The sequence below is a fragment of the Aythya ferina genome (assembly GCF_964211825.1).
Source record: "Aythya ferina genome assembly, chromosome: 17".
Lineage (NCBI taxonomy): Eukaryota > Metazoa > Chordata > Aves > Anseriformes > Anatidae > Aythya > Aythya ferina.
In genome coordinates this window covers 8,980,738-9,007,276 of record NC_140316.1, presented here as the reverse complement: position 1 = coordinate 9,007,276, position 26,539 = coordinate 8,980,738, and the positions used below count along the sequence as shown (strand labels likewise).

General features: G+C 58.3%; 1 protein-coding gene and 1 long non-coding RNA gene across 4 annotated transcripts in view; both read left to right on the top strand.

Annotated features, from left to right (window-relative positions):
- The window catches only part of RBM19 (RNA binding motif protein 19), a 70,628-nt gene extending 57,261 nt beyond the window's left edge, over positions 1–13,367 (top strand). For all 3 annotated transcript variants that reach the window (XM_084538733.1, XM_084538734.1, XM_084538732.1), the window contains 2 exons: positions 6,073–6,197; positions 12,985–13,367. In XM_084538733.1, coding sequence (XP_084394859.1) covers positions 6,073–6,164 — 92 coding nt within the window. In that variant the 3' untranslated portion in view covers positions 6,165–6,197; positions 12,985–13,367. The remainder of the gene's footprint in view (positions 1–6,072; positions 6,198–12,984) is intronic.
- Positions 14–6,064, top strand: LOC311446036. Its single transcript, XR_014698723.1, has 3 exons — positions 14–2,859; positions 3,661–3,751; positions 5,393–6,064. It is a non-coding gene; the product is annotated as an uncharacterized lncRNA (long non-coding RNA).
- Positions 13,368–26,539: the final 13,172 nt, after the last annotated feature.

Genomic DNA, 26,539 nt, shown 5'->3' with positions numbered 1-26,539 from the left:
CATCTGGCACTCGCCTCCGCTCCGCGCCGGCCCTTTCCCCGCCGCGCCGGGGCTGCCAGATGGATGCTGGAGCCCCGGCGGTGCCAACGCAGGGGGTCTCGCCCAGCAGAGGCGGGCAGGGCCCACCGAGGAGGCTGTGCTGGAGGAAATCTGCTGCAGGAGAGGAGCTGGAGGCAGCCGAGGGGGGAAGCAGGAGGGATGCGGGCAGGATGCTTTGTCTGACAGCTCTCCCTGTGCACGTGAGGCTGTTAACTCCCCGCGTGCTGGCAGCGCTGTGCCAGCTGAAAGGTTTTTGCTCTGCCTGCCTTGCGCCCTAGGGTGCTCCCGAGGTGGGGACAGGCTACGAGCGCCCTTGGTGGCACCGTGAGGCTGCCCAGCAAGGGCTGGGTCTAACAGACACCTGGGAGGGGAGGGGAGTCCCTCGGAGGACGGAAACCCGGTTAAAAAGGACAAATAATTTGACTGTGGGTTGAGATCCGGAGAGTGCCGTTTGGATCAGGTGCCCGAGAATGACAGCTCGGCAGATAGCAGCCCCGCGGGCTCCCATTGACAGCCATCGACAGGCACAAATGCATTGCTTGGCAAATATTTATGTAGGAAGGGCTCCCCTGGGCTGGAGGACTGAGCTGGAGATCGATGCTCTTCCTCCTGCATCCCCTGCAGCATCCCTTCCCCGCCTCCCCTCTCCGTCGTGCCCGTGGCCGGGGGGTGGCAGGAGCAGCTCTGGGGTTGCTTTTTGCCACGTGCCGAGGTGGAAAAGCAGCGGGTTTTGCATATTCAGCGAGCCCAGCTCCAGCAGGACCCGGTGACATGATGGTGAAGTGGTGTGCGTGGTGCTGAGTCTTACGGGCAGGCAGGGAAAGAGGCGACTTGGCAGGGAAAGGGATGAGGGGAGGCGCGATGGGGCCAGGAGTGGAGCAAAAAGGGGCACGTGGTGAGCTGGAAGCGCTGGGAGCTGCGGGCTGAGCTCCAGCACGGTGCTGAAAAGGAGAGCTGAAGGAGCACGGCAGCGTCCAGCCCTGTGAAATACCCCGCACGTAGCGCTGGGAGGCAGCGGGGCACTGCTGGGAGGGGATGGATGTGCCCCCCAGAACCCAGCCCAGAGCGGGTGCACGTCCACAGCAGCGTGAATCTCCATCCTGGGGGATAGGGGAGCAGCTGTGATGCTCTGTGCACCCCTTTCCTACGGGGGAATCTCCTTTTGCCCTTCTTCCTCTGCTCTGGGCTTGGTTTTGCTGTCGGTGCAGACTGGCAGCAGATGCTGGCTGTTCCTGGCGAGCTCTGCCGCCTACCCCAGGCTCAGCTCACCTCCTGATTTCTGTTTTCATCGCCCCGGCCCCCCTGCCTGGTGCCTTCCTGGCTGAGGCGGGGATGCGGAGCGCAGCTGGAGGAGGTTTCTTCGCCTCCCGGGAGGGCTGCAGCCTTGGAGGGAGCTGCGGTGGCTCCGGGGGCTGGGATGGAAAACGGGAGCGAGGTTATCGCCGCCCGTCTTCTGGGGCTGGAAATAGGATTGAAGACGGCAGGCAGCTCTGCTCTCCAACCCGTCTCGAGGGGAGAGAGGGAGAGAGAGAGAAAAATAATATCCAGTGCCTTCAGCCCTGCCTTGCACACACACTCACGTCTCCGCCGTGAAGCTGCTGGTGGCTAATCCCGGTGCCGAGCGGGATCTGCCAGCAGCAGATCTCCAGGACAAAGCCCCTGCGGGGTGAGCACGAGAGCTGCCTGGCACCAGCAGCAGGGCGCAGCCTCTCCCTGCGTGCCTGTGGGGATTTTCATCCTTCGGGTGCCAGTCTGGGGAGTTCCCTGTCCGGGTGGTGAGGCCGGTTGGTCTTGAGGGTTCCCCAAGTGGCGCTCGGTGGCCCTGAGGACAGGAGGGAGCCGTGCCCTGCCCTGGTATTGCCGTGGGTGTGCAGGTGATAGGGATAAAAAATGCAGCTGCCTCTTGCAGCCACCGTGGGGATGCTCCTTCACATCCCCGTGTCCTCCCCACCTTATCTGGAGGCTGATCTTCCTGAGCAGAGCCCAGGGTGGGGAGCACACGCAGCATTACCTCCCTGCCAGCCCTACCTGGGGAGCAGCACGTGCAGGCAGCCGCCCTCAAAAGGCAGAGCGCAGTGGCTGGGGTGAGCTTTACCCCACCGGCCAACTCACTTTATTCCTTGCTTCATGCCCCAAACATCTTTGTGGTGTTGAGCATTGCCATCCTGCCATTTTCTTCTCCCCTCTGCAAGCCTTTTGGGATCCTTTTGGACCTTTGGGCAGCCGATGCCGCATCACAATGCTGCTGGGAGCTGCTGGCCTTGCTGCAGGGGTGTTGTGTGTTTCTATCGTCACCTTGCCAGCAATACAGGGTGATGTGGGCTCTGCTGCTCCCACCCCTTTTTCCCAGTTATTCCACAGAAATTAAAGCCACCAGGAGCACCCCAAGGATCTTTCACCTCCAGAAGAGGTGAATCAAGACAAAGAGAGCTGATCTCCCCATCTCACATCAGTCTCAGGACGCGTTTCTTCCAAGCTCTACACCCCTGCAAGTATTTCGGAAAGCTCCTCCTTTTCCTCCTTCCTTTTCCTTTTCCTTTGGGCCGTTTTGGTTTGCTGTGGGCGCAGCAGCGATGCGCAGGAGTTTCCAAAGTGAGGTTTGGCTTGCCCATGGAATGAGCTCGCCTTGCTGCTCCTCGTTGTGTGGGTCTCGCTGCCAGTGCAGCAGATTTCTGCATCCCCAGCTCCGAAGGCTTCTCGGGTCTCAATCTGCCACTCTGCGTTAGGTCAGAGCGAGGTCTGGCCTCCGAAATCCTGCCTCGGTGCCGCCGTTTGTCCCAGCGATCAAGTCGCTTCAGAGCCATCTTCTCAATCAAATAGGTGCAGTAAAGTGGAGCGGGCCCCTTGCCCATTTTGTGGGGTTTTCAGGCCATTCTTCGTGCCTTTGTGGTGTTCCAGGAGGAAGCGAGGCCCCCGCTGCCAGCAGTGGGGTCGGTGATGCTGCTGGCTGGGATCCCACCGCCCAACCCCGACCGCTGTCTCCGAGCTCAGTAGCTAAGAGCTTAAATCTTTTTTCTCATTCCTGAGCACACCTCCTCTTCAGCCTCCGGCAGGGGGGTCTTATATGGCGAGGGAAAACCCCGCTTGGATTCTTTGGGGTTTAATGGCACCCCACCATGCCTTGTTAATGCGGGAGCTGGTGCTGAGAGGTGGCTGCAGAGCCACGAGGGTGGCAGGGAGGGCTGTGGATACAGGGACTTGTCTGCAGTGAGGTGGGGAGAGAAGCCTCAGGAAGGTTGGTCGGCTTTGGGGCCGCTCATCCAGCCCGTCCCACGGAGCAGGGACTGTGGCAAGCCCTGCATCGGGGTGGCTGCACCAATCCTGCCACCAGCAGCCTCTTTCCACCCTCATTTTATAGGACGCTGACCCCCAGGGACCATTGTGCCAATCCCCTCGGGACAGCAGGGCGCACAGGCACCCTAAAACCCTTCAAACCATGGAGAGGGACAGATCCCATCCGCGCCCTGCACGCGTTGCAACCTCTGGGCTCCCCTCCAGCCCCCCAACACCCGCTCCCCACCCTCCTCCCTCCCCGTGCTCACCTACAACCCTCGGCACCGCACCAATTCCCCCTCTCCTTGCATTTTTTTTTCCCCCTTTTCCACCGCGCGACGGCCGCAGCTGCAGCCACGAGCTCCAGCCCGGGGAAACGTCGGCGAGGAGCGAGGCGGCGCCGCCTCTCTCCCGGGAGCCCGCGCTCCGTGCAGGGAAGGTACGTGCTCCCAATCCAGCTAAATTGCTATCGACTTGTGTTCTCTGCTCTCCGCAAACATTTCGCTCAGCCGTCACCAGCGGGGCTGGCGGTCTCCCGCCAGGGCTAACTTGGGAAGCCAGCTGTGCCGGGCCGTTTTTTCCTGCTCTTTCCCATCGATCAAAGAATTAAATTGACAGATGGGGAATTTTGCGCCGAGCGCAAGGAGGGGAAAAAAAAAAAAAAAAAAAAAAAAAAGGGGAAGGGACGGCTTGGGTTTGTTCTCCGAGGGGTGGAGCGGGCGGTGAAACGGGGGGAGCCGCCTCTGGTTTGGGGTGGGAGAGGGCGAGGAAGAGGAGGGCAGTAAGGCAGGAGCGTGCACCCTTTACAGGGTGAAAGGGAAGGGAACGGGAAAGGGAAAGGAGTGGAAGGGGCTTCCCCAACCCCACAACCTTTCCCCCGTTGCTCCTCCTTCGCCCCGGCCCCCCGAAGCGGCTCCTTTTTCCTTTCGGCTGCACTCCCACCCTCACCTCCCATCCTTTTGGGCTCCCTTTGTGTTTCCTTTTTTTTTTTTTCCCTTCCTTTTTTTTATTATTTTTTTTTTTTTTACAGAGCATCTGTAACTAATGCAAACACATGCCGTAGCCAGAGAGTAAAACCCTGCAGGATTAGCGTGGCATCCGCAACCCTGCCACGTTCTAATCCCGTGGTAATCCCCCTCCCGGCCCACCCCCGCCGGCTTTGGCTATTGTTTAAAGGAAGCAAATGGGATCGTTAGCGGGCAAACCTTAACCAGCTTGGAGCAGCAGAACGGAAGTCGAACCAATTCGCTTCCCCACCCTCCTGGGTTTTGTTGGATTTCGTTTTATTTTCCTTTTCTCCTCCCCGTTAGGCAGGCGCCGGGTTGCTCTCGGGGCTCCCCGGTGCTGGGGAGGGGCATTGGGGTCGGGGTTGTCCCCATATTGCTTGTGGGTCCGATGGGTTCAGGTGCTGTGGTTGAGGGGATCCGTGGTCTCCTTGTTGGCTTGGGGTGGGTTTAGGGGTAGGAGCAGCTCTGATCCCAAATCTGGAGCCATCCAACCTCTTCCCGTGCTCTCCTAATAAACCCATACAGTGCGCCTGGGGTGTGATAGGGGCAGCCAACAGACCCTACAAGGGGCATTTGGGGTCTGGTGCGGAAGGGCTGCAGGTGGAGAAACAAACCCAGAGCTGCCCCGGATTTGGGGGATTCGCACCTAACCCTATTTGCCTCCTAACCCTAAGCACGAGGACGGCCGGGGGAGCAGGAGCCTGGAGGGCAGAGTAAGGGGTAGGGTCGGCAGCGGGGTCTGCGCCTTCCTCCGGCCTCGACCGTCCCCATTTTTGTGTTTTTGGGGCATCTCAGCGGGGCAGAACCGAGCACCTCGGGTCTGGGGGGTGGCAGCCGGCGCCCCCGTCCCCACAGCCCCCGGCGGGGAGCGAGGCCGAGGCGGGCTCTGGCGCTCTGTCAAGGAATTAATTGAAAAATAAAAATCATTAGATGGGAACTCCAGAAATGCAAAACTGTTCTGAGCTGGGGGGGGGCGGGGGGGAGAGGCAGAGGAGGGGGATGTGAGCTTTTGTCAGGTTAATTTCTTCTGTATTGATGTTTTGTGACATTTACTTGTTGTTTATCTCCCGCAGCAGCTGTAATACTAAAAGAAAATGCACAGCTTGTTCCATTTATTTATTTTACACCTTTTCTTCAGTCCTATGGTATGTTTGTTTGTTTGAGAAACCCAGCGAGGCTTTTGATGTCTGAAAGCAGGATTTAAACAGCTGTTCTCCATGTGCTTCTCGCGAGCCAGAGCCGCTGGCTGGGGAGCGCGGGGGGAGCGGGGGCTGCGCGGCGGCTCCTGCCGTGCCGCGGGGGCATTTCGTGCCCGGCGGAGACAAGGCAGTCCCCGGCCTCCCCGGCACAGGGGACAAATGGTTTTGGCACCACAGGGGCTGGAAGCCCCCCGGGGAGGTTTGAGACCTGCTGTGGTGACGGTGGTGGGGTGCGGAGAGGAGGTGTCCCTTCCCCGGGGAAGGGTGTGCGTGGCGGTGTCCGTGTGTCCGCGTCCTGCCGTGCGTCTGGGGGGGCTCCTGCGAGTGCTCTCGGGTGTGGGGTGGGTGATTTGGGCTCTGTGGAAAGGGTTTTGGCGTCGCTGGCCTCCAGAAAAGGCTTTGGAGTAAAGGGATGGGGATTTACTCCGTGGTAAACTCCCAGGGCAGCTGGGGAGATGGAAACGGCAGCGCTGGGGGATGAGGAGGGCTGGAGCTGGTGGTGGTCATGCATGGGCCTGGCTTGTGATCCTTGCCTTTCTTTTTCCTTTCCCCAGGTTCCGTGAAGAAGAGGAAACGCTCAGAGGTTTTGGGTGAAATCCTGGAGCAGCTGGAAGAGGAGGAGAGCAACAAAGACGAGGCCATCTAGCCCGTGTTCGGCAGCTGCCTGCCATCCGCCAAGGTGGGTACGGGGCACAGCCAGCCCTGCGGGGCAAAATGCCTTGGTTGGAGGTGCCAGGAGGAGGAGAAGGCTCCTGGGAGCATCCAGGGATGTGCTTGTGGGGTACAGCTCAGATCTGTGCTCAGTTCAGGCTCCAAGTGAGAGCCCACGCTCACATTTGGGTGCACTGCGCACCGTGTTGGCATTCCCTCGAGGGCTGGCGAGGTGCGAGTGGTCCCTCGCTCTGCGTGGGGCAGAGCAGGGGGGCTGCTCCTCTTTGTCTCACCACCTGAGATGGGCACAGGGCAAAAACAGCCAAAACAGTTCCCCCACCTCCTTTTGAGACCCCTGGGCAGATCCTGCTGGGGTCAGGAGGGCCAGGAGGGCTCCGTTTTCAGGGTGCTGCTCAGGCCGGGTGCCGAACGCGTGGCGGTGACCAAGGCCTCGGGGCTGTCCCCGTGCCAACACCCTGTGCTCGCCCACGTGTGCCTGCGTGCGTGCTGCACATCAGTGCTGCCGAGGCTGTTTTCCTCCTGGCACTGTCTGCCTGTTGCTGCGAGGCAGTACCAATCCTCCTAGCAGTGGGATGCTCATCACCTCGCCTATTACCGGCCTTTGATAAACCCCCAGCACCGCTGGCTCCTGACTAGCGAGCGCGTCTGGGCCCGGAGCCGACCAATAACCCTGCTAATGCGTCCTCCTGCCTTGTGCCGTGGGCACGGGCACAGCACCGAGGCCCTCCCGAGGAAAGGGAAGGTGCTTGCGTGACCGCGGGAGCAATCCGAGCTGGGTTAAATAACTGCCTGCCTCACGCGGCGAGTCCGGGGTCTGGAGATAACATTTGTTCCCATGGAACAGCTCTGATTTAAGGATGCCTCCGCGTGGCCGTGCTGCCAGCACCTTCTCGAGACGCCAGGAGGAGGAAGGAGGGGATGGAGCAGCACCAGCACTGCTTGGAGGCACGGCGAGCCCGGCCTTTTGGGCACCTCCTGCCTGCCCTGCTCTCCCCCGGCCTCTTGCCACCGCTTTGGGACGGTGTCTGCAAACCTCCCCCAGCTGGGCTCCTGGAGCTGGTGCTCCCTGCTCGAGTGCTCTGCTGCTTCCCAGCCCCAAAATGCCCGTTTCTAACCCCAAAGACTGCCCCTTTTCAGGGGAAACTGAGGCACACGTGGTGGAGCAGTGTTGGGAAAGGGGCTGTCAGCTGAAATAGCCACACGCCTAACGTGGAGTGAGGGAATCTTGGGGTTTGTTCGTTTTTTACCTTTTTTTTTTTGCCCAGTGTTCCTGGTGGGGGTCCTGGGGTGGCACCAGAGGGGCGCAAAGCCTCAGGGTGAGTCTGTGATCAGCTCAGAGCAGGGGGCTCTGCATCTTGGGACAAGAATCAGGTCAGCTGATGGGGACGGATGGGAGCTGCGCCGCACCACCAGCAAACCATCCCATGATCCATGGGAAAAAACGCTTCGAGCTAAAACAAAAAAAACAAATTTATATATATATATATCGATAGGTACAAGGGCAGGGGAGCAGGATCAGACAGCAAGGTGGCTCAGAAACCCTGCAGGAGGGAGGAACAAACGTGCCCAGCTGGCCCCGGCTGCCCCGAGGACGGAGGAGCCGAGCAGGTCCCTTCCTACGTGTGGCCCCCAGCCTCTCGATTAAAGCAGAGCTTCGCAGCGTTGCAGGTTGGGGTTGGATTTTCCCCGTGTTGTGTTATTTTTTTTATTTTTTTTTTCCTCTTTTTCCTCCCCTCATTGTCTTTTGTGGCGGGGCAGGTTTCTTGCTGAGCGTCTCTGAGGTCTGCAGCAGCGCCGAAAAGGATTAGCGCAAGCAGAGCATGTAGGCTTTAGAGAACAGAGCAGAGTTTGGTTTCAACATCTAATTCAATTTGTTCTGCCGAGATTGAAATATGAAATGGTTGCCAGTCAAACGTGCGGGGGGGGGGGAGGAGGGAGGAGAGGAGAGAGAGAGAGGGAGCCTTCTCAAATTTAAATTTTAATGAAAATTAATTTAACCCTTTGATGCGTCGTCCAACGCCTTAATGCCGTGGCTGGGCTCGGGCTGGAGGACGTCCACGAGGGGCTTTCTCCGCACCTTCAAACGTAATGAAGATTTCCTTCCTCCCTTAATGATACTTATCTCGCCGAGCAGTTTGACATTGGTTAATTTTTCAGGCAATTTGGTATCGAGGAAATCTGTTTGATGTGTGCGAGGGGGGGTGGGGGCTGTGTATGTGTGTACAGATATCTGCCCGCACGTTCATTATGGAAGTGCTGATGGCAGCGCCGGAGAGCGGCTGGAGTTAATTCCTGCTCCGCGAGCAGAGCCTCGGCTCCTTTGTTACGTGGGAAGAATCCCACGTCCCGCACCCCAAAATTACTGCGGGTTTAACGGGAATTTTCCGAGAACGAGCGTCTAGCTGCTAATTAACTTGAATTAAACCAGAAGCCTAAGTAGGTCTGCGCAGAACTCATCACTCCCCGCTGCTTTTTTTTTTTTCTTTTTGGGATCCGAAACGATCCTAACGATAAAATAATGCAAACTCTGTAACTGTCCACGTAGTTATGGGAAATGGTCTCCCCCTGGTCCTTAGCTCGTTTGGAACTGGACGAGGATGCCGTTCAAAGGCAGCCTGTTTGCTGAATCGCAGGGCTTTGATGGAAAACCAGCTTTTCTTCGGTGCTGCCTGCTGGCAGAGGCCTCGAGGAGCTGTCAGCTCCCTGCAGAGAACCCCAAAGGGTGCGTGCTGCTTGTCCCCACTCCCAGGAGGACACGGGAGCCCCGTGCCCGCATCCAGCTGGTTTCCTTCCTGCCTCCCGCTCTCCTCCTCTCCTCAGTCCCGCACAACCTTTGCAAAAAACCTTCCCCAAAGGCTGGCAGACGGAGCGGGGCTCCAGGACTCGTCGCAGGAGGACAAGCAGCACGTCTCCCCGCCGCACGTCTCCCAGCTGGGCTCTCCTGCGCCCTGCTTGCTGCCGGCTCCGTCGCGAGCCCCTCTCGCTGCGCGCTGGCACGGCAGCAGCGACGCTCCCAGCTTGGCTGCCTGCTCGCCCGGCGCGCTGTCTGCCTTGGCTTGCTGAGCAAAACATGGCAGGGAGCACACGGTAAAGGTTTGGGCTCTGCAAAACCCATTTCAGCTGCTGCTCCTTCAGCAGAAGCAGTGCTGGGGCGGAGACCTCCCCGCGCTGCCTCGGTTTCCCCACTGCAGGGCTCCAGCTGCAGGCAGCTCCCCGCTCTGCGTGCAGGTGTGCTGCAAACTTTGCTACGTGGCAGCCAGGGCTTTGCTTTTGTTCAGCCCCTGATTTTCCTGCCTCCTTCCGTGGGTGACTGCAAACCTCTTTTCCCCTTCCTGCAGCCGGCACTCAAATATTTGCGCCGTGCCTACGGGCTCTGCCACCACCCGGGTGACTCCTGGTGCCTGGCCCCCGTTGGAGGGGACAGCAGCAAGCTCAAATTGCCGTGGGGATGCTTCTCGTGGATGCTGCTGGGGATTTGGGGAGCGTGGATTTCTCTCCTTAACATTAAGCACATCTGCACCTTGTCCTGGGTCTCGCTGCTCCTTGCCCGGTTCCGTGTTCCCGAACAAGTCAGTGCCAAAAAAAAAAAGGGGGCAGCGAGGAGCCCTGCCCAGCTCTCCTTCCTCCGGAGCTCGATGCTGCATGACACGGACACGCTGCCTCCTGTTTTCCCTAAATATATGCATTTGAGAGGGAGAGAAATCGCATGGCAGGGCTTGAGATTTCAGACTTATCCATTCATGAATAATAATCAGGCTCAGTAATTCACAGTAAATGGGTATCCAAATTGGCTAATAAGGGAGGCTTTCACCCCAAACTGGAGCTAGGGAGAGAGGCAGAGAGAATATCAACAAACGTTGGCTGAGGCATATGTGTGCACGATGTGACCAGAATCGGTGAGATATGCAAAGCAGCCGGCACAGGAGCGAGAGGCTCCGGCAGTGGGGTGCGGGAGCAGCCAGGAGAGGGACGGCCCAGGGCACCCCAAATCCCCAAAGCTGGCTCTTGGTGGCCAGTGTCACCCCGTGGGACAGGTGGCACCCTGGTGTTGTGCAGGAGCACGGTCCTGCAGAGACCCCAGCGTGCCACGGCGTGTAATTTGTGCCATTTAATTAGGATCAGGGCGCAATTAGGATCGGAGCGCTCTTGTAGGCTCAGGACCTTGCTGGTTCATTTTCTCCTCTGCAGCCTCTCGGCGTGGTCAGGCTTTGCCTCCCACCCTGCTGCTGGATCCTGGGCTCTCAGAGAACGGGGTCAGCCCCTTCTCCCACCCGCACTGGGGTACGTGGGGAGCTCCGGGCTTTCCCGAGGGCTGCTTCGGGACTGGAGCAAAAGAGCCACCAAATTCCAGCAAGGTGGGTCTCAAACCTTTGCCTTTTTGCAGAGAGGTGCCTGGCTGCTGCCCGGAGTGAGGAGAAGCATGCTCGTGAGCATCCCCAAATGGGTGAGATCCTTCTCCGAAGGTGGCTGAAGCACTCGCCAGCCCTCTTGTGCAGCAGGGTGCCAGCTCCAGGGTGGTGCCGCTGCTTTTTGGCCTTTTTGTCATCGTTGCCACACACATTTGGGATCTGCTCCACCTCCAGCAGCGCTGGACAGGGAAGAGTCCCCTGTCCTCGCTCATCCAGCACGGTCAGTCGAGGTGGGGGTTAGGTTTCCTATAAAGCATCAGCGCTTTATAGGAAAAACCTGCGCTGGGTTTTATGGCTCCTGGTGCTGAGAAGGAAGGGAACCACTGACAAAGAAAGAAAACAGAGGAATTGTGGCATTAAGATGGAGAAAGAATATTGAGAAGCACCTCTGCAGCTCTCTGGGTGCCTCGGTCCATAATTAGTGCTATTTAAGTCCGCATAATAGAGTCTCGAAACCCAGCCGCTGCCTGGTTAGGGGCAGGATGCCCCTCCGAGGCCCGGCTGCTGGCAGGCAACGTTTTGCAGCTGCTAAATGACTTTTTAAATTGATGAGAAACCCACAGCCACTTTTACAGGCCCCTCAGCTCACTTATATAGGGCAGCAGGATGGCTGGAGAGCAGCGCACTGCCGCGTGGCTGAGTTACCAGGTACTGTGATCCCAGCAAGGAACGGTGACGGACTCAAACCAAACCACAGAAACTCTTCCCAAAGGCAATTTTCCCCCTTGCCACCTCTGCCGTGCCCCTCCCTGCATCCCTCTCTCCCTTTCCTCCAGCTTAAACCTTTCTTTGTGGTCCGAAACCAGAGGTGGGATTCCGCAGGTGGAACGAGGACATCCTCATAACCACGGGAGATGGAGAGGCATTTGTGCTCTTGCCTCTCCGGCGACCCAAACCCCAGTGCCCTGGCTCTCTCGGGGGATTTTTTGGAGCTGGTGGAGCCTGGCCTCAATCAGCATCGCAGGACAGCCCCGAGGCTGTCTCCCACCAGGCATCAGGCTGGGAATTCCCTGCTGAGCAGCTTTGCAGAGGCTCCACGTGCTGGGATGACACCAGGGCTGATCCTGGGCTCGGCCAGGTTTTTGGGGCAGGTAGGGTGCTGTGCCTGGGAGACGGTGCCCTGTTTTGGGGCAGTTTGCTCCCAAAGAGCCTCCAGGCAATCGCAGCCAGTCCTTGGCAGACCAAAATGGCCGGGGCAGCCACCGCAGCGGTATCAGGGCTCACGTGGGTCAAGCCAAAATCCCCCCACAAGGGCAGGGGACGGCCCCGTGGGATCGGCCCCGTGGAGCCTTCACCCACGGTCAGGGCAGCGAGTTCAGGTGGCACCTTGGGCAGAACTCAATTTTGGATTTTATGGCCCGGTTTCTAACCAACGGAGTGGAAAACCCGTTAATTTCTCCTCTCCCTGAGGCTCCAGGCAGCTCGGTCCGTAGCGGGTCCTGGTCCCCAGAACGGGAGCAGCCAGGTTTGGGACAACCCCGCTGGTGTCCGAATTAATTAACCCAGCTGGTTTGGGCAGGCAACAGGGTGGCAGGAAGGCAGAGCCCATCCTATGGGCAATTTTAAGAACGTGTCAGCAGGACTGACGAAAAACACCCACTTCTCAAATCCTTTTTGCATCCCCCAGCAGGACGGCCGGGACGGAAGCGCCGGCGCTTGGCGGCCAAAAACCAGGGCAGGCGCTGCTCCTACTAGAAACTGACCCAAAAAACGAAAAGTGGGAAGTTTTTCGGGGGGAAAATAAATATATATAGCCTCTGTGTTTCCGCTGCTGTGCCTCGAGTCCCTCGCAAGAGGCTGCGAGGTGCGGGGCGGCTGCAGGCAGGGGCGTTGGGCTTCGTTAGGATGCAGCCCTTAGATCCCCGCTCTCCCTCTGATGGCTGAGTGTGATTGACACTTACAAATTACCCAGCCAAAAGTGTCGAGTCTTTGACCCCTGAGTAACATCTTTGGCAAGCCTGAGATTTGCCAGCATTTTGTCATCTAATTACTACAAATCCCTTGAAAATTCGCTGCCTGGTGAATTTTTAATGCGGGACAATTTCAATGTGATGCAGCGCCCAGATGGGCACGCGCGCGTGCTCCTTCCGTCTGCCCCCCCCTTGCCTTTCCTCATTCCCTTTCTTCTTTCTCTCCTTTATTTTTCCAGCTCCCTCCCCCAGCCTTTTTTCTTACCTTCCTCAGCCCGGCAGCATCAGCACGTGTGGCTCCTGCCCTCCCCGGGCTCTGCATCCCCCTGGGGGACCGGGCAGGGCGCCTGCATCCCCCCCAAACTCTCCCATCCCTGTCCCCATCCGTGTAAATCAAACTCGAGCTGCGGTCTCTGTCTCGCCAGGGGTGACGGGTAGCTGCTGCACGCCATTCATTTTATTTCCCTCTTCTCAGGGCACTCGCTGATGGATGGAGAGGGAGAAAACCGCTGGATTTTCGGCGGCGAGCACACCTGTTGCCAGCTGAGTCTGCTCATCCCACGAAGCAGAGGGCTGGTTTTAGCACTCGGCCTTTTAAACAGACCCTGAATTCGGAGCGGGAGGACGAGCTTGTGCCCCAGGATCTCCTCTGAAACCAGCAGCAGGTACGGGGCAGCAGCGTGACCCTCCCAAAGCAGCACATTTTTTGGCACAGCGCCCCGGGGACGCAGACGTTTGGCGCAAGGTCCCCCGCCGACCCTAAAGACTGCGGCAGAATTTGCTCTTAATCTTCGAATCAAATCGCGATTTGTACATTAAAAGCCACGCGTATATTTTTAAAGAGTTTTCCAAAACTGACCGAAGCTGGGGTTTGTTTGGATTTGGTTTTGAATCCGCGCTCCCCACAGCCTGGCAGTTATTTCAGCCCGATAGGGAGATAAGCATATTTTAGGAGCGAGGCCTGGGGTTTGCCGCATTCAGCTTTGTGCCTGTGTCATTTCTGTCCCTGCTCTTAGGCAATTGCCTCCCGTCTCTCCCTGCCTTGCTTTCAAAGGGAAAGAGGCTTTGCTTTTCAACCAGGGTACCGCTTTACATATGTACGCAGCTGATAAAGTATTTTCACTTCGCCCCTTTCCCCTCTGGGAATCGCTGTCTTACGGCAAAACTGTTTTGTCTGACAAGGACTGCAACAGATTACACGTGTTGGCTGCAAACACTGGGCCTTTTTTTTTTTTTTTTTCTTTTTGAGAACCGCATACCTTAAAAAAAAAAATCCCTACAAAACCTCCCAGTCTCTCCAGTGCCACAGTGAGCTCTGCCTTCTGCCTGGTCTCCCCAAGAGCGAGGTATGAGCCTGGCATCCCGCGACTGGTGGCATAGCACCTCTCCGGGACATGTCCTGGTTGTTTTTCTCATGTGCCCAAATCCGCCAAAGTGCCACGGATGTCACTCATTGTCTGTGTTGGTGTGGCCAAAAATTTTGGCTGCAGTTTGGGTTGGGATTTCCAAAGACCCTTCAGCATCAGAGTGACGATGCCCTCGTGCTGCTGAGGACCAAGCACTGAGATTCACGAAATATTTGCTAATAATTCCTTAGGAATTACAATTTTACATGTCAGCATTAACCCTCTTTTCATAAAATCACTTCGCCAGCTTTGTTGTCACCTGGTGGGTACCCAGCCCTGGTTGGTCGCTGTCCCTGGCACTGTGCTCCCTGCTGCCTGGTACTGGGGGCAGATCCAGCACTGGTGCCGTGTTCAGGTGTTGTACACCAGGGCTGAGATGTGCCTGGATTTCAGAGGGAGCAAAATCAGGGCTTTGTGCAGCGTTTCAGAGGGCACCCAGGGCTGGAGGTGCCTCGGGATGGCGTGGAGACGAGGAGCTGTTCTGCGTGCGCGTTCGTCACCGGCTGATCTAGGCGGTGCCTCGCGTGCTTTAAAGGGAAAAGAGGAAATGTTTAGCAACGTGTGTGAATAATTACAAAGGGTGCGTCACTGGGAGGCAGCTCAGAAGGAAGCTGGCGTCCCGGAGGGGTGATAGCTGGGCGATGACATCCGAGGCAGGGAACCCAGACGAGTGTGGGTGCGGCGGGGGAATGCGACCTGCCAGAGGCGTGAGGCTAAGGCACGGGGTTCAATTTATCCACGAACAAGCTGAAACCAAAGAACATCCTCCTGCACTTCATTTTGTGTGTCGTGGAGGAGCCAAAGCCACGGCAGGGTGCCTGGAGGGGATCCGTGGAGGACAGCTCTGCCCATGCCACTGCTGGGCTCCTCCAGCCTGCCCTCGGAGGTCTCCAGCGATGCCTGCGTTGAGCAGGGTTCAGAAGCAGCTCCGGTTGTCACCAGTGGCCCAGGGATGCTTAAGCCAAGGGAGAAGTTGTGTTTGTCCCAGCTGTTGATGCTCTCACCAGGTATGGCACCAGGGGGCTGTTTCTGGGGGAGAAGATCCCACAAACCAGCGTGATGCCGGGGTGAGGACCTTGTTTTGGACACTGGCAATGTTCAAATCTGGTGATCCCTGGTGAAAACTTCACACCCAAAGGCACCCAGAAGTGATGGGAAGCATAACCTGCCCTTTTCCCCCCCCGGCTCAATTCCAAACCCCCCCATTTCACAGTATCAGACGTGAAATCCCACTGAAGCAACAGGTCAAGGTCCGGGGAATACTTCGCTTCCCCCGAGTAGTTTGTGGAGATAATTAACTCTGTGCTCCCTCAGCTGAAACTCGGCGTGGCTGCGCTGAGCGAAGGGAGCCCGAGGCGTGCGGCATCGATGGGGAATAGAAGGACAGAAAATAAGCAGGATGAACGGGTGGGGAGCAAATACTGCTCGTGGTGGCAGCCCAGCTTGGGGCTGCACCGACTGGCACCCCTGGTGTCTAACAGAGCAGCCAGGGCAGCTTTATGTGGGCTGCTCGTTGGGCTTTGCAGACCCCTTGAAAGCCTTTGGGCAGGGGAAGGAGAGGAGCTCAGCCGGCTCTGGGTGAAGCTCCACCAGATCCTGGTGTGTCGCTTGCTTCGGGGTGGCTCGGCTTCTTTCACCCAGCTCCTCTTTCTCTCAGAGAGCTAAATCTGGTGATCCTGAGATGCTCCTCGGGCCACAGGGGCTGTGCAGGAGCTCATCCAGCACGGGCTCCTGCACACTGTGGCCGTTCAGCCCAGGACCTGCCCCCTGCCACCTCCACGAAGTCCCCTTGGGAGGTTTTGGAGTCGTCAGCACAAGGACAGCCCAAACGTCAAACAGCAAAGCTGGTAAGACCCCCTGTTATTGCACACTGGCTGAGCTCCACACGTGCTGACATTTGGGGGATCCATCCTTCTCCTGGCTGTGCTGGGCACTCATTCCCTGCTTCGTGCCTCAGTTTCCCCTCCTTCCTCTCCCAAGCTCTTTGGAGGGGGCTCTGCCATGCGCAAACATGTGGGATCCTCTCCAGGATGCATGGCTTCAGCCTCCTGCAGAGGAGGGCATTTATGGAAAATCTGAAGCTCGGGGGGGTTACAGCTTTTAAAAAGAAGCAAGAGGGAGAGGGTAGCGACCGCTGTGTGCTGTCCCTGCCCTGGCATCGCTTCTGGTCGAGGTGTTTTATCCCGAGAGAGGCCCTTTGGAGAACATTTGGATTAAACAAGCTGTAGCTCCTTCTGGATGATTCACAGCTCAGAAAGAAGCTGCTGCGCGGCACCCGGGGCTCCTCTGAACCCATCTCGGCCCGAAACCCACCCCTTGTGCCCCTGCTTTTGGTGGCTCCACTCCAGCAGGACACCTCCAGGTCTGCCCCCAGCACAGGAAGGCCAGCGGGATCCCTGCAGCCGGCACGACGGGGACGAGCAGCCCCGCTTCCCATCCCTGCACCGAAAGGGAGAGGGAGGGAGAGAGAGAGAAAAAACGGGAGGGAAAGGACATGTCAAATCAATCATATTTAAACAAAAGCCGCTTCGGCCCAAGGGCCCTTTTAAAAGCTGCTTATTTAATTAAAAGTCCCATTTTCCATATTTATGGCCCTTATTCAGTTAAATATTAACCGCCTGGGCCAGCGCTGGTTTATTCTTTGGGAAGAGGCGGTGTTGGGAGTTCATTAGGGGTTTATCAGGCAGCCGGGGCGCCCGGCAGATGGATGGATGCAGGACAGCGCACGCGGGGACGGCACCGCCACCGGCCCAGCTCGTCGGGGACACCCCGTGTCACCTTCCCAGCCACCGTGCTTAGGGCAGGATGCAGGGAAATGGGGGAAAAATAAGGGATTTGGGACCGTTTGGCCAAATTCTCCTGCCCTGGGTGGGGACTCTCTTGGGGAGTATTTTATGGGCTCTATTTAAAGGTGATGGAGAGCTCAGTGCTGCTGGCAGATGGGCCGAGGAGCTCAGCAGGGACAGCACGCGTGGTGCCATCCCAACCACCCCACACAGCTTATTCCCCCCAATGCCCCTAAGCAGTGGCAGAATAGTCATGGAAACACCCCCATTTTGCCCCCAGCTTCTTGGAACATTTCTGTGCTCCCCACCAAACCCCTCCTGGGGCTGTAAAACCAACACTTATCTCCAGCCAGGACCAAATTCCCAGCGGCTCAGCCAGTTGTCCCTGATGGCACGTGAAAGCCACGGCCGTGTTGGACCCAGCTCGGCTGGGTTTGGCCAGCTTAGAGCTGAGCCTCATTAGAGGCTCATGAGCCAGCCATGGTTTTAATTATTGGCTTCTGGGAGCTGGAGGCAAGGGTTAGGAACTCTGTGCGGATGGAGGTGGACCTCAGTGGGATGCACAGCGTGGAGGAGGGCCAAAGAAGCACAGCTGGCTGCCAGGAGTTGGCAATGCCTGCAGAAAACGTGGGAACAAGGGGAGCCTGAAGGTTGTAGAGGCTCTTGTTGGGTTGGGTTGGGTGAGTTGGGTTGGGTTGGGTGAGTTGGATTGGTTTGGGTTGAGTTGAATTGGGTTGAGTTGAGTTGAGTTGGATTTGGTTGAGTTGGATTTGGTTGGGTTGGGTTGGGTTGAGTTGGGTTGAGTTGGGTTGGGTTGGGTTGGGTTGGGTTGGGTTGGGTTGGGTTGTTGGCACCCCAAAGAGCCACAAGATGTCCTGGCTATGACGGAGTGAGTGGTGTGAGCCCCACGTTGAGGTGCTGAGATGGGGACAGGCTTGCCCTTTCTGCCCGTAGGGCTGAAGACCACGTGCAGGTGGTGGCTCTGACCTAGCTCACACGGCGTGAAATGCCTGGGCCTGCTTTTAGTGACTGCTGTCGGTGCCTCTTGGTGGCTGCTCCACCTGGCTGTGCCAAACGTCGTTGTGACCATACTCTGGCTGCTTTAACCTGCCCACGAGGAACCATGGGTGGGGAGCAGCTGCTCCTCCTTGACCGCATAGTTAGCAGATCGTGGTTAATTGGCTCTTGTGTGTTCCAGGAGGTGCTCTCAGGAACCCTTGGGATGGCTGCAGGAGATTGGGGCTCACCTGGGCACACCCAGGAGCTCGGTGCCAGCCCCTCTGGGCGGCTTTTAGGGCATCCTCGTGCATCCCCGAGGTACCCCAGCGGGCCGGGTACCACCGTGCCGACACAGGAACCCAGCTGGGGGGCGAAGGGAGCATCTCCCCTTCCTCCCCAACGCCAAACGAGCCCTCCTCTTCCTCCCCAGCAGCAATAAAAACGAGAGCGGACCGCACCGCGGGAGTCCGACGGGGGACCCGGTGTCGGCGGGGCGGGCAGGGCGAGTAATGAAACGGAGCCGGCGATTTTCTCCGGGGACGGCAGGCGAGGAGGGGGAAGGCTGGCGCGAGCCGCGGGGACGGCGGCGGGAGAGGCAGAGACACCGGGTTATCAGAGAAGTGTGAAGACAATAATGCAATCTGACATTTCTGAAATGAGACCCCCCGGTTGCCCTGGCAACGGCTCACGTGGGAGCAGTTCCCGGGAGACGGCTCCGAGATGTACCATAAATGATGTTTGATTAGAATTTAAATCATTTAGGCGGAGAGAAGATAGGCCTTTTGTCAGCGAGGGGACCCGTGGGGGTCAGGCGGCTCCGAGCGCGGGGTGGCCGGGGGGGGGGGGGACGGACGCTGCCTTCGGCCTCACCTTCCCCACCGGGCGCTCGAGGCCGAAGCACCCACGGGGTCTGTGTGTGTGTGTGATGGGAGGAAGAGGATGCCTTCGTGTCCTGGGAGCGGAGCTGGCGTCTCAGCGGTGTTTCCAAATGTTTTGCTGGGTTTATTTCTTTTTTTTTTTTTTTTTTTTCCCCAGCTGGTGCGAAGCCACCGGGTCCCTACCGTGGCTTGTGCGGCGGGAGCAAATGTGCACTGTAATTAGGATAATAACACTTAAAAAGCCATTCTCCCTCCCCAAAAGTTTTCCCCAGGAGCAGGGGATGCAGCATGCTGCTACCTGGAGAGGAGCTTCGTTCCCCGGAGAGATGGAGCCGGGTGGCTTTGGGGGCAGCTGGGGATCCATGCACGGCCCCGGTCGGCTCTCCAGCACCCAGCCCCATTTGGGGCCCCGCAGAGCTGTAGGGTGGGCACTTCCCAGCTCCGTGAGGCGTGTGGTGAAGTCCCCTTTGCTGGACCGAGCAATGCACGGAGCAAAATGCTTCACCTGGCTGCAGGGGCTCAGCGGATTTCATGGAGTGACCGCGATGGGGACGGGGACGGCGGCTGCGGTTTGTGCTGCTGCCACTGCGGGGTTCATCGGGTGAGGTCCCGATGCGGTGGGAAGGAAAGGCAGGAATTGCTCAGCTCGGGCACGAGGGCTCGGCTTTAAGCAAGCTCCTACAGCTCAAAGGCTCTCAGCCCCCAGGGGACACCGCTCAGCGCGCCCCTGCCTTGCCCAGCCAGCCCCGAGGGTAGGTTCAACACACCCGGACCTTATTCTGAGCTCCTGGGGGTGTGCGGGGGTGGCCACCACCAAAACCAGGAGGCATCCCAGCTTCGGGAAGGCTGCTCCCTGCAGAAAGCCGCTGTGCTGCCTTGCTACCTGCCCGCGGGAGGTGCTTCAGTCACCTTGAGCGGGGACTTGCGGAAGGACGGGGGCTCGCTGGAGTGTGCAGGGGTCTACGCCTGGCTGAGATGCTTCACTGGCTCATTTCCCCGTTCAGCTGAAGGAGGCAGGGCTGGAAAGGCACCGGCTGGGCAGGACGGGGAATTACGGGGCCCAGGAAGCTGTTGGCAGCAGCAAGACCAGGGTGGACAAGGGGGTTAAGCCACAGAGTTGCCAAAGGGGAGCAAGCTGGGGGTTTTTCCCCAAGCTGAGCAGCCCCAGCTGGAGGAGCCACTTGTCCCTCCAGTCCTATAAACCCCGGGCTGTGGTGCGAGGTGGGGTAAGGCGGAAAAGCTGCTGCTCTCCATGCTGCTGGGGGAGCCAGGCTTTGTGCAGCCTTTCCTCTCGGAGATGCTTTGCCCTTTAATGCCGTGGTTTAGGTTCGGTGAATCTTCAGCACCTGCTTTTCGACTTCCAGAAAATGCCATCTGATCATGAAATTAGAGCTAAACTAATAAGTCTCAACAAATATTAATCTAATGAATTTAGCTTCTTTCTGTTTGTGGACTGGCAATGAGGGAATCGCGGTGTTCTCACATGTATTAATTATCTGAATGTATTCAACAAACCTTTCCTGCCTGTTTTAGCCGTGTGGCTCGGCCAGGAATATTCCAGCTCCAACTTTTGTCTCTTGGTTGTGATCACTGGAAATGGCATGACAGTCGCCCGTTGGCTCGTGCTAGGAATTCAAGGAGAGGAGCACCGAGCCGTGCGTGCCGAGCGTGACTTCTGGCGGTGGCTTTGCCTCTTCCGAAACATCCCTGGGTTTGTGCTTGTGAGCCCGGGAAGCCTGGGCAGCCTTCTGGTGGCTCTGCTGCAAAAATAAAACACATGGCCTGGAAGCTGGGCGCTGTGCAAGGTCCCGTGGGACACAATGGAGGATGAGGTGACGGGTGCCACCCCAGCTGGGTGTCCTCTCTCCATCCCATCCCTCGGGCAGCGTGCACGGGCGGCTTCGTTCCTCCAGCAGTGCCCAAGGAAAAGCCTCCGCGGAGGCAGGGGGTGCCCTGAGAGCTCCGGGGACCCAGCTGCGGCTCCGACGGCGACATCCCGTTAATTGGCACACACCAAAAGCGCAAACCCCTTACAGGACCGGGCTTGCCATCATCAGGCATCACCTGAAGGCGTCCCGCGGCTCCGGCCGGCTCTCCGAACCCCGTGGTGGAGCTGCCCGTGGAGGAGCTGCTATCGTGGTGCTCAGGACCCCCCCTCCCGCCCGCTGGGGCTCCGCCAGGCTGGTCTGAGCACGCCGGAGGAAGGGGGCTCGGCGGACGTGTTGCTTTTCAAATTAGCACTGAATTGATTTGGGTTGGGAAGCGGCAGCCGGGGGGGCTGCACGGGAACGAGGTTGGGTCCAGAACAGAGGTAGGAAGCTGAAGGTATTGCTGCCCAGACAAATGGTTTTCTGGCAAACGTTAAGGACTTCAGCACTTCTGGAGATTGGTTTTTATGTCCTTTTTGGTCTTCAGCTCCTTAAACCCCCTGCCTGATCCCCTCTTGGCGCTGTGCCGGGAACAGGACGGGTGGCAGCGGGATGGCGTGGCACCGGCAGCACCGTGCTAGGGTATCGCGACCCCTTCGAGGTGGGGGACCCCAGACCTCGTCCAGAAAGCACCCAAGACCTCGGCCTCCTCCCAGGGCTGGCCTCATCCCCGCGGTGACCTCCCCAGCAGGAGGCCCGGCCATCCAACCCCTTTGTTCTGCTCCCGGCAGCCGCAGCTCCGGCGGCGCAGAAATGACTGATGGAGCGGGGAGGGCCACGGAGGAATGCTACGGGGTGAGTGTGTGGGTTCGTGGAGCTCCCCTGCCTCCCCATTTCCCCCCCTTTCCTCCTTGGCCTTCCCCAGCCTTGCCTGGAGGCCGCCAGCTCTGATCCTCCCTCCCAGCCTTCTCCCCGCAGTTCCTCTCCCTTCTCCCGGGGACGCACAACGTGGTGCCGGGGGGAGAGGATGGAGGAACCGGGCACCTTGCAAAAAGAGCTCAGCTTTGCACAGCAGCCTCGCAGCTCGGAGGATTAAATCCCCTCGTTCCTCCGGGGGAGGCCAGGAGCTGGCTCTGTGGTGGCTCCGGCAGCGGTGACATTTGGGGAGGCTGCAGGTTTGTGAGCATCCCCACACCTTGCTGGGGGGCACACCAAGCGCTGAAGTCTGCAGTGGGATCTGCCAAAAAAATCACCTGGCTCTGATCCTGCTCCCTGCCTCCACCAGGGGTGATGGGGGGACCGTAATCCCCCCTCCTCCCTTCCCAGCTCTTCTTTTGCCTCCGTGCCCGTCTCCTCCCCGCGCACACCGTTCGAGTGGCTCTTGGCTGCTGATTTCCTCCGATGGCATCAGGCTACAAGTGGCTGCGTGGTTCAAATGAGCACCACCGGGCTTTTTTTTTTTTTTTCCTCTCCTTCGCTCTGGAAAGGGGGAGCTCCACTCCCGAGGGAGGGTGCCGGCCCTTCTCCTGTCCCTCTGCCACCCTTTGAGCCCAGCAAGCCAACCTCTGCCAAGCGAGACAGGCAGGGAGCACATTTTGGGGCACGTGGGATGGGGTTTGATAAGGATGGGGTCTGTGTCCATGTAGGACAAGCATCGTGGGGCGCACCCTGCGCTCTCCCTCTCCAACAACCCCAAGCCAGCACCTCAAGCAGCCCTTGGGGTGCAGCTGGGTTCCTCCGAGCTCATTCCTCACCAGGGGCATCCCACAGCTGCCTCCTACCACCCCTAAAAGCCCTTTTCTTGGGGCCTTGAGACCGGGGAAAGCACCAGGGGTGCAGTTGGCCCCCGCATCTGGAAACCCCACAGTTGGGCACTGAGGTACCGTGCAGCGTTGCCATCAAAGCCCTGCGCATCCAGCCCGTCTGCTGTTTTTTTTTTCCCTCATTTTGCCCCAAAAAAAAACATCAGTGATGCCCCAGCGGCAGGATGTGAACACCCTCAAAATTCGGCTGCGCACCCCCGGCAGGATCCGTCCCCGTTTCCCCCCCCTCCTCCCTCACAGCTGCTTTCTCCTTCTGCTCCTGCTCCCCTCTCGCTCCCTCCACTCTGCCTCAGAGACACACATAACTCTCCCGTGAAATATATACAGTGTAAATATATAAAAAGCCGGCGTTTGCCTGCTGCTTATGTATTCATGAAATAGTAAATAAATTTTATGGGATAATGTGAAGGCTGCCAGGGAGCAGGAGGATGAAAACTAACCCCTAATGAGGCTCCGTGTCAGCTCGGCACACGCGGGATCGATCTGCCGCTTCCATTTAGCACCCGAGCACGGGGGTGCAGGAGGCGCTTCCTCGGCCACCGCCACGGCCAGGGGACACGGGGACACGGGGACACGGGGACACGGGGACACGGGGATGGGGAGGACGTGGGTAGGGTCCTGCAGGGGCTGTGCGGCTCAGCACCGGGTGTGGGAGGGGGAGAACGGGGAAGGATGCCTGGGGGGGGATGCAGGGGGTGAAGGGGGTGCAGGGAGGGATGCAGGCTTATAGGGGAGGGATTCAGGAAAGGATGCAGGTTTATAGGGGATGGATGCAGGGAGGGATGCAGGGAAGGATGGAAGCTTGTAGGGGAGGGATTCGGGGAGAAATGCAGGCTTGTAGGGGAGAGATGCAGAGATGGATGCGTGCTTGTGTGGGCAGGATGCAGCAATGGGTACAGGCTTGTAGGGGAGGGATGCAGGGAGGGATGCGGGCTTGTATGGGAAGGATAGAGGCTTATAGGGGAGAGATTGCAGGAATGGATACAGCCCTGTATGGGAGGGATACAGAGAGGGATGCAGGCTTATATGAGGAGGATGTAGGGCAGGATGCAGGCTTATAAGGGAAGGATGGAGGGATGGATGCAGGCTTGTAGGGGAGGGATGCTGGAAAGGATGAAGGCTTGTATGGCAAGGATGCAAGGATGGATACAGGCTTGTATGGGAAGAATCCAGGCTCATAGGGGAGAACCTGCAGGGAGGAACACAGGCTCGTATGGGAGAGAGGCAGGGAAGGATGCAGACTTATATGGGAAGGATGTAAGGAGAGATACAGGCTTGTATGGGAATGACACAGGGGAGGATGCAGGGAGGGCTGCAGGCTTTAGAGGCTGCTGGGTTCAGTGAGGATCCCTTCCTCTACCAGCCAGGGGAGGGCTGGGGGTGCCAGGGCTGGTGGGAGGGCTGCAGAGCTGGGGGCAGGCAGGTGACATCCTGCTGGGGCTCCGGCCCTGCTGCTGGTTTTGGCAGCGCAGGAGGGATCCCTGCCTCCAGGGAGCTGCCCCCTTGGCAAAAAGCAGCTCCCGAGCCCTGCTGCCACCCCTGCTCCTGGGTGATCCTGCTGGGTCTCCTTCTGCACCTCCTCAGAAGCCACCAAGAGCTGCCACCCCCTTGTACAGGGGTTTGAGGGCTCCGTTAGCCCACCCCAAGGGTCCCTCAAGCAGGACCCGCTCACCTTGGCCTCTCCCTCTGCACCCGCTGCCAACCCCAGCCTGGAAAACCCCACAAGGGACCCCATGCTCTGCCCCAAGGGGCTGGGGCTGTCCCTCCTGCCCTCGGCCTTGCCAGGCAGCAGCCTAAACCCATCACTGCTTGTCCCAAATAAACACAAGGAGCGTATTATTCCCTTCCTCCCCCGCAGCAGGTTGTGTGTTCAGAGGCATCAACCTCCCCATTTGGGGTAATTTTCGGCGATATTTGAACACGATGCGGAAAAACACGGCAAAGCTGGCGGGGTGTGGGAGGGATACAAGTCCCGCACGCAACGCCGGGTGCTGAAGCTGGTGGGAATTCCGCGATTTTCTGCCAAAAAAAATAAAAATAAAATCGATTCACGTCAATCGAGTTGCCGATGTCATCAGCGCCTTGGCGAGCTGGCGCTGCCGTTGTGCCGGGTGGCGTCGAGCATCTCGCCTCCGTCATCGCCTGCCATGCCGTGATGGAATAACGCACGTGAGGGAATGACAGCAGCTGAGATCAAGTCCAGGTACCGTGGTTACCAAATACCGTGCTTACCAAAGAAATGCCGTGGTTTCTGCCTCGGATGTTCCCTTTCCACCAGGCACCGGCGCAGGCAGGTGCCCGGTCCCCCCGTGCCCACCCATGGGTGCCGTGCCCGGGGCTGCCGCAGCCCCCCCGGCTCAGCGCCTCCCCCTCCTCCCCCCTCGCATTCTTTTTTATGGAGGGAATGAGATGGAGAAGTAAAAATTATTAACCCCGAGGTCAGCACTGGCTGCCTCATTCCTCTCTAGCTTCAAGCACTTTCTCCCTCATCTGTTTCACAGACAGCGATGTTCGGCTCAACACATTTGCATATACTTATTGCTTTTTTTTTTTTTTATAGTCTTTATCTATTTATTTATTTTTAAAGAGACAGAGCCGAGCTTCCCTCCTTTTTTTTTTTTTTTTTTTTTTCTTTCGTTTTTTTCCCCTCCTGCGAGCTGTAACCAACTGCCAGGCTGGGGATTTGCGCTCCCTCCTTCAGCAGCGCCGGCCGAGCGAGGCAGGGGCGCGCCGGCCTCGCCGTCTCCTCCTTCCCCTCGATGTCGCCGCTGATTTTTGGGGTCCCTGCGGAGCACCCCGCTGCCGTAGCCACGCAGGTTTCGGTGCAAGCCACCCCGATGCTCCCTCGCACCAGGCATCCGAAGCCATCACCGGCAAAACCGTGCCGTCGTTTGGGCACGGAGCGCGTTGCGACGGGCAAGGAGCATTTTGTCTCCAGGGACTGACCACAGCCAAGGTTTTCCTCTGCCACCCAGCCTGACAAGCACCAAAAAAATATTAAAAAAAAATAAAAAATGGACCGTGGTCTATCTGAAGCTGAGCATCTCCAAAAAATCACTCGCAGATATTCATAATGGTCCGGCAGCTATTAGAGGCGCGAGGAAGAGGGAAAGGGAAGGAAATGAACGCCGGGTGAGAGGAGAAAATTCATAGCCCCGCCGATACGCCATGATAAATAATTATGAGTTATTAATTTTAAATTACATCTTTAATGCGTTGCATGATTTTAATTCCCACCGCAGTATTAATATAGGGGCCGTGGCTTTGATTAATTCCAAGCGGAACAGAAAGGTGTCGATTCCCGGGGCTGCCGGGGAGGGCTTGGCCATGGGGTGCTGGGTGGGGAGCACCCAGAGGTGGGGTGGGGAGCACCCAGAGGTGGGGCGGGGAGCACCCAGAGGTGGGGTGCAAGCCCTGGGGATGGTGGCAGCGGGGTGTTTTGGTGCTGTGGTACTTTTCTGGGGGGAAAACCATGTCGGGTGAGCATCACGGTGCTGGGGAACCCCAAGCATCGCCGTGTCGCTGCACCAAGGGTCAAGCCATGCAGAGAAGCACCAGTTCCCATCCCCTGCACCATTTTATCCGGTTCCTTATCACCCACAGCACCTCCTCTCCTCGCTCCGTGCCCAAAAGCCGCTCACTGCATCCCTCCAGGCTGGGTACCACTGCCCCGTGGGGCTGGGGAGGGCGAGCATCCCGGCCCCCCGCCACCCCCGGGGCCAGCAAGCCGCTCTAAGTTTGCTTTCCGAGTAAACTTCCCTAAGTGTGACAATCGCTTTAGCTTCCCAGCGAGGATTTGCCGGGCTCCTGTTATCTCTTTGAGAGTCGGGAGTTCTCCAAATGGGCATGCGAGAGCAGCCGGAGAGGTCAGAGCCGGTTAGGCTGCACAGCCGTTCAAAGCCCCCTTCCAAGCAGCATTAAAGACGGGATTAAGTCTAAGAGGGTTATGGAGGGAGGAGTAAAACAGCCTTGTCCTGCACCGAGCGCCGAGATAAGGCTCTGTTCTGGAGGTGTGAACCCCCGCGTGCGCCAGCCCAGGCGCTCGGGGGCTGCGGGATAATACCGCAGGCGGGCGGATCAAGCCGCAGCCCGCGGCCCCCTCGCCGGGGCGGTGCCGCCTGCAGCCGGCCCCTCTTTATGGGATTTTTGAAGCCAGGGAGAGAAGGCACAAGCAGCCCCGATTTTCTGCTGGCTGGGAGTGGGTCGAGGCAGCGGCTGGGGTTGTGGCGTGGCCCTGATTTTTCGTCCTGGGTTTGGAAACCCGCATCCT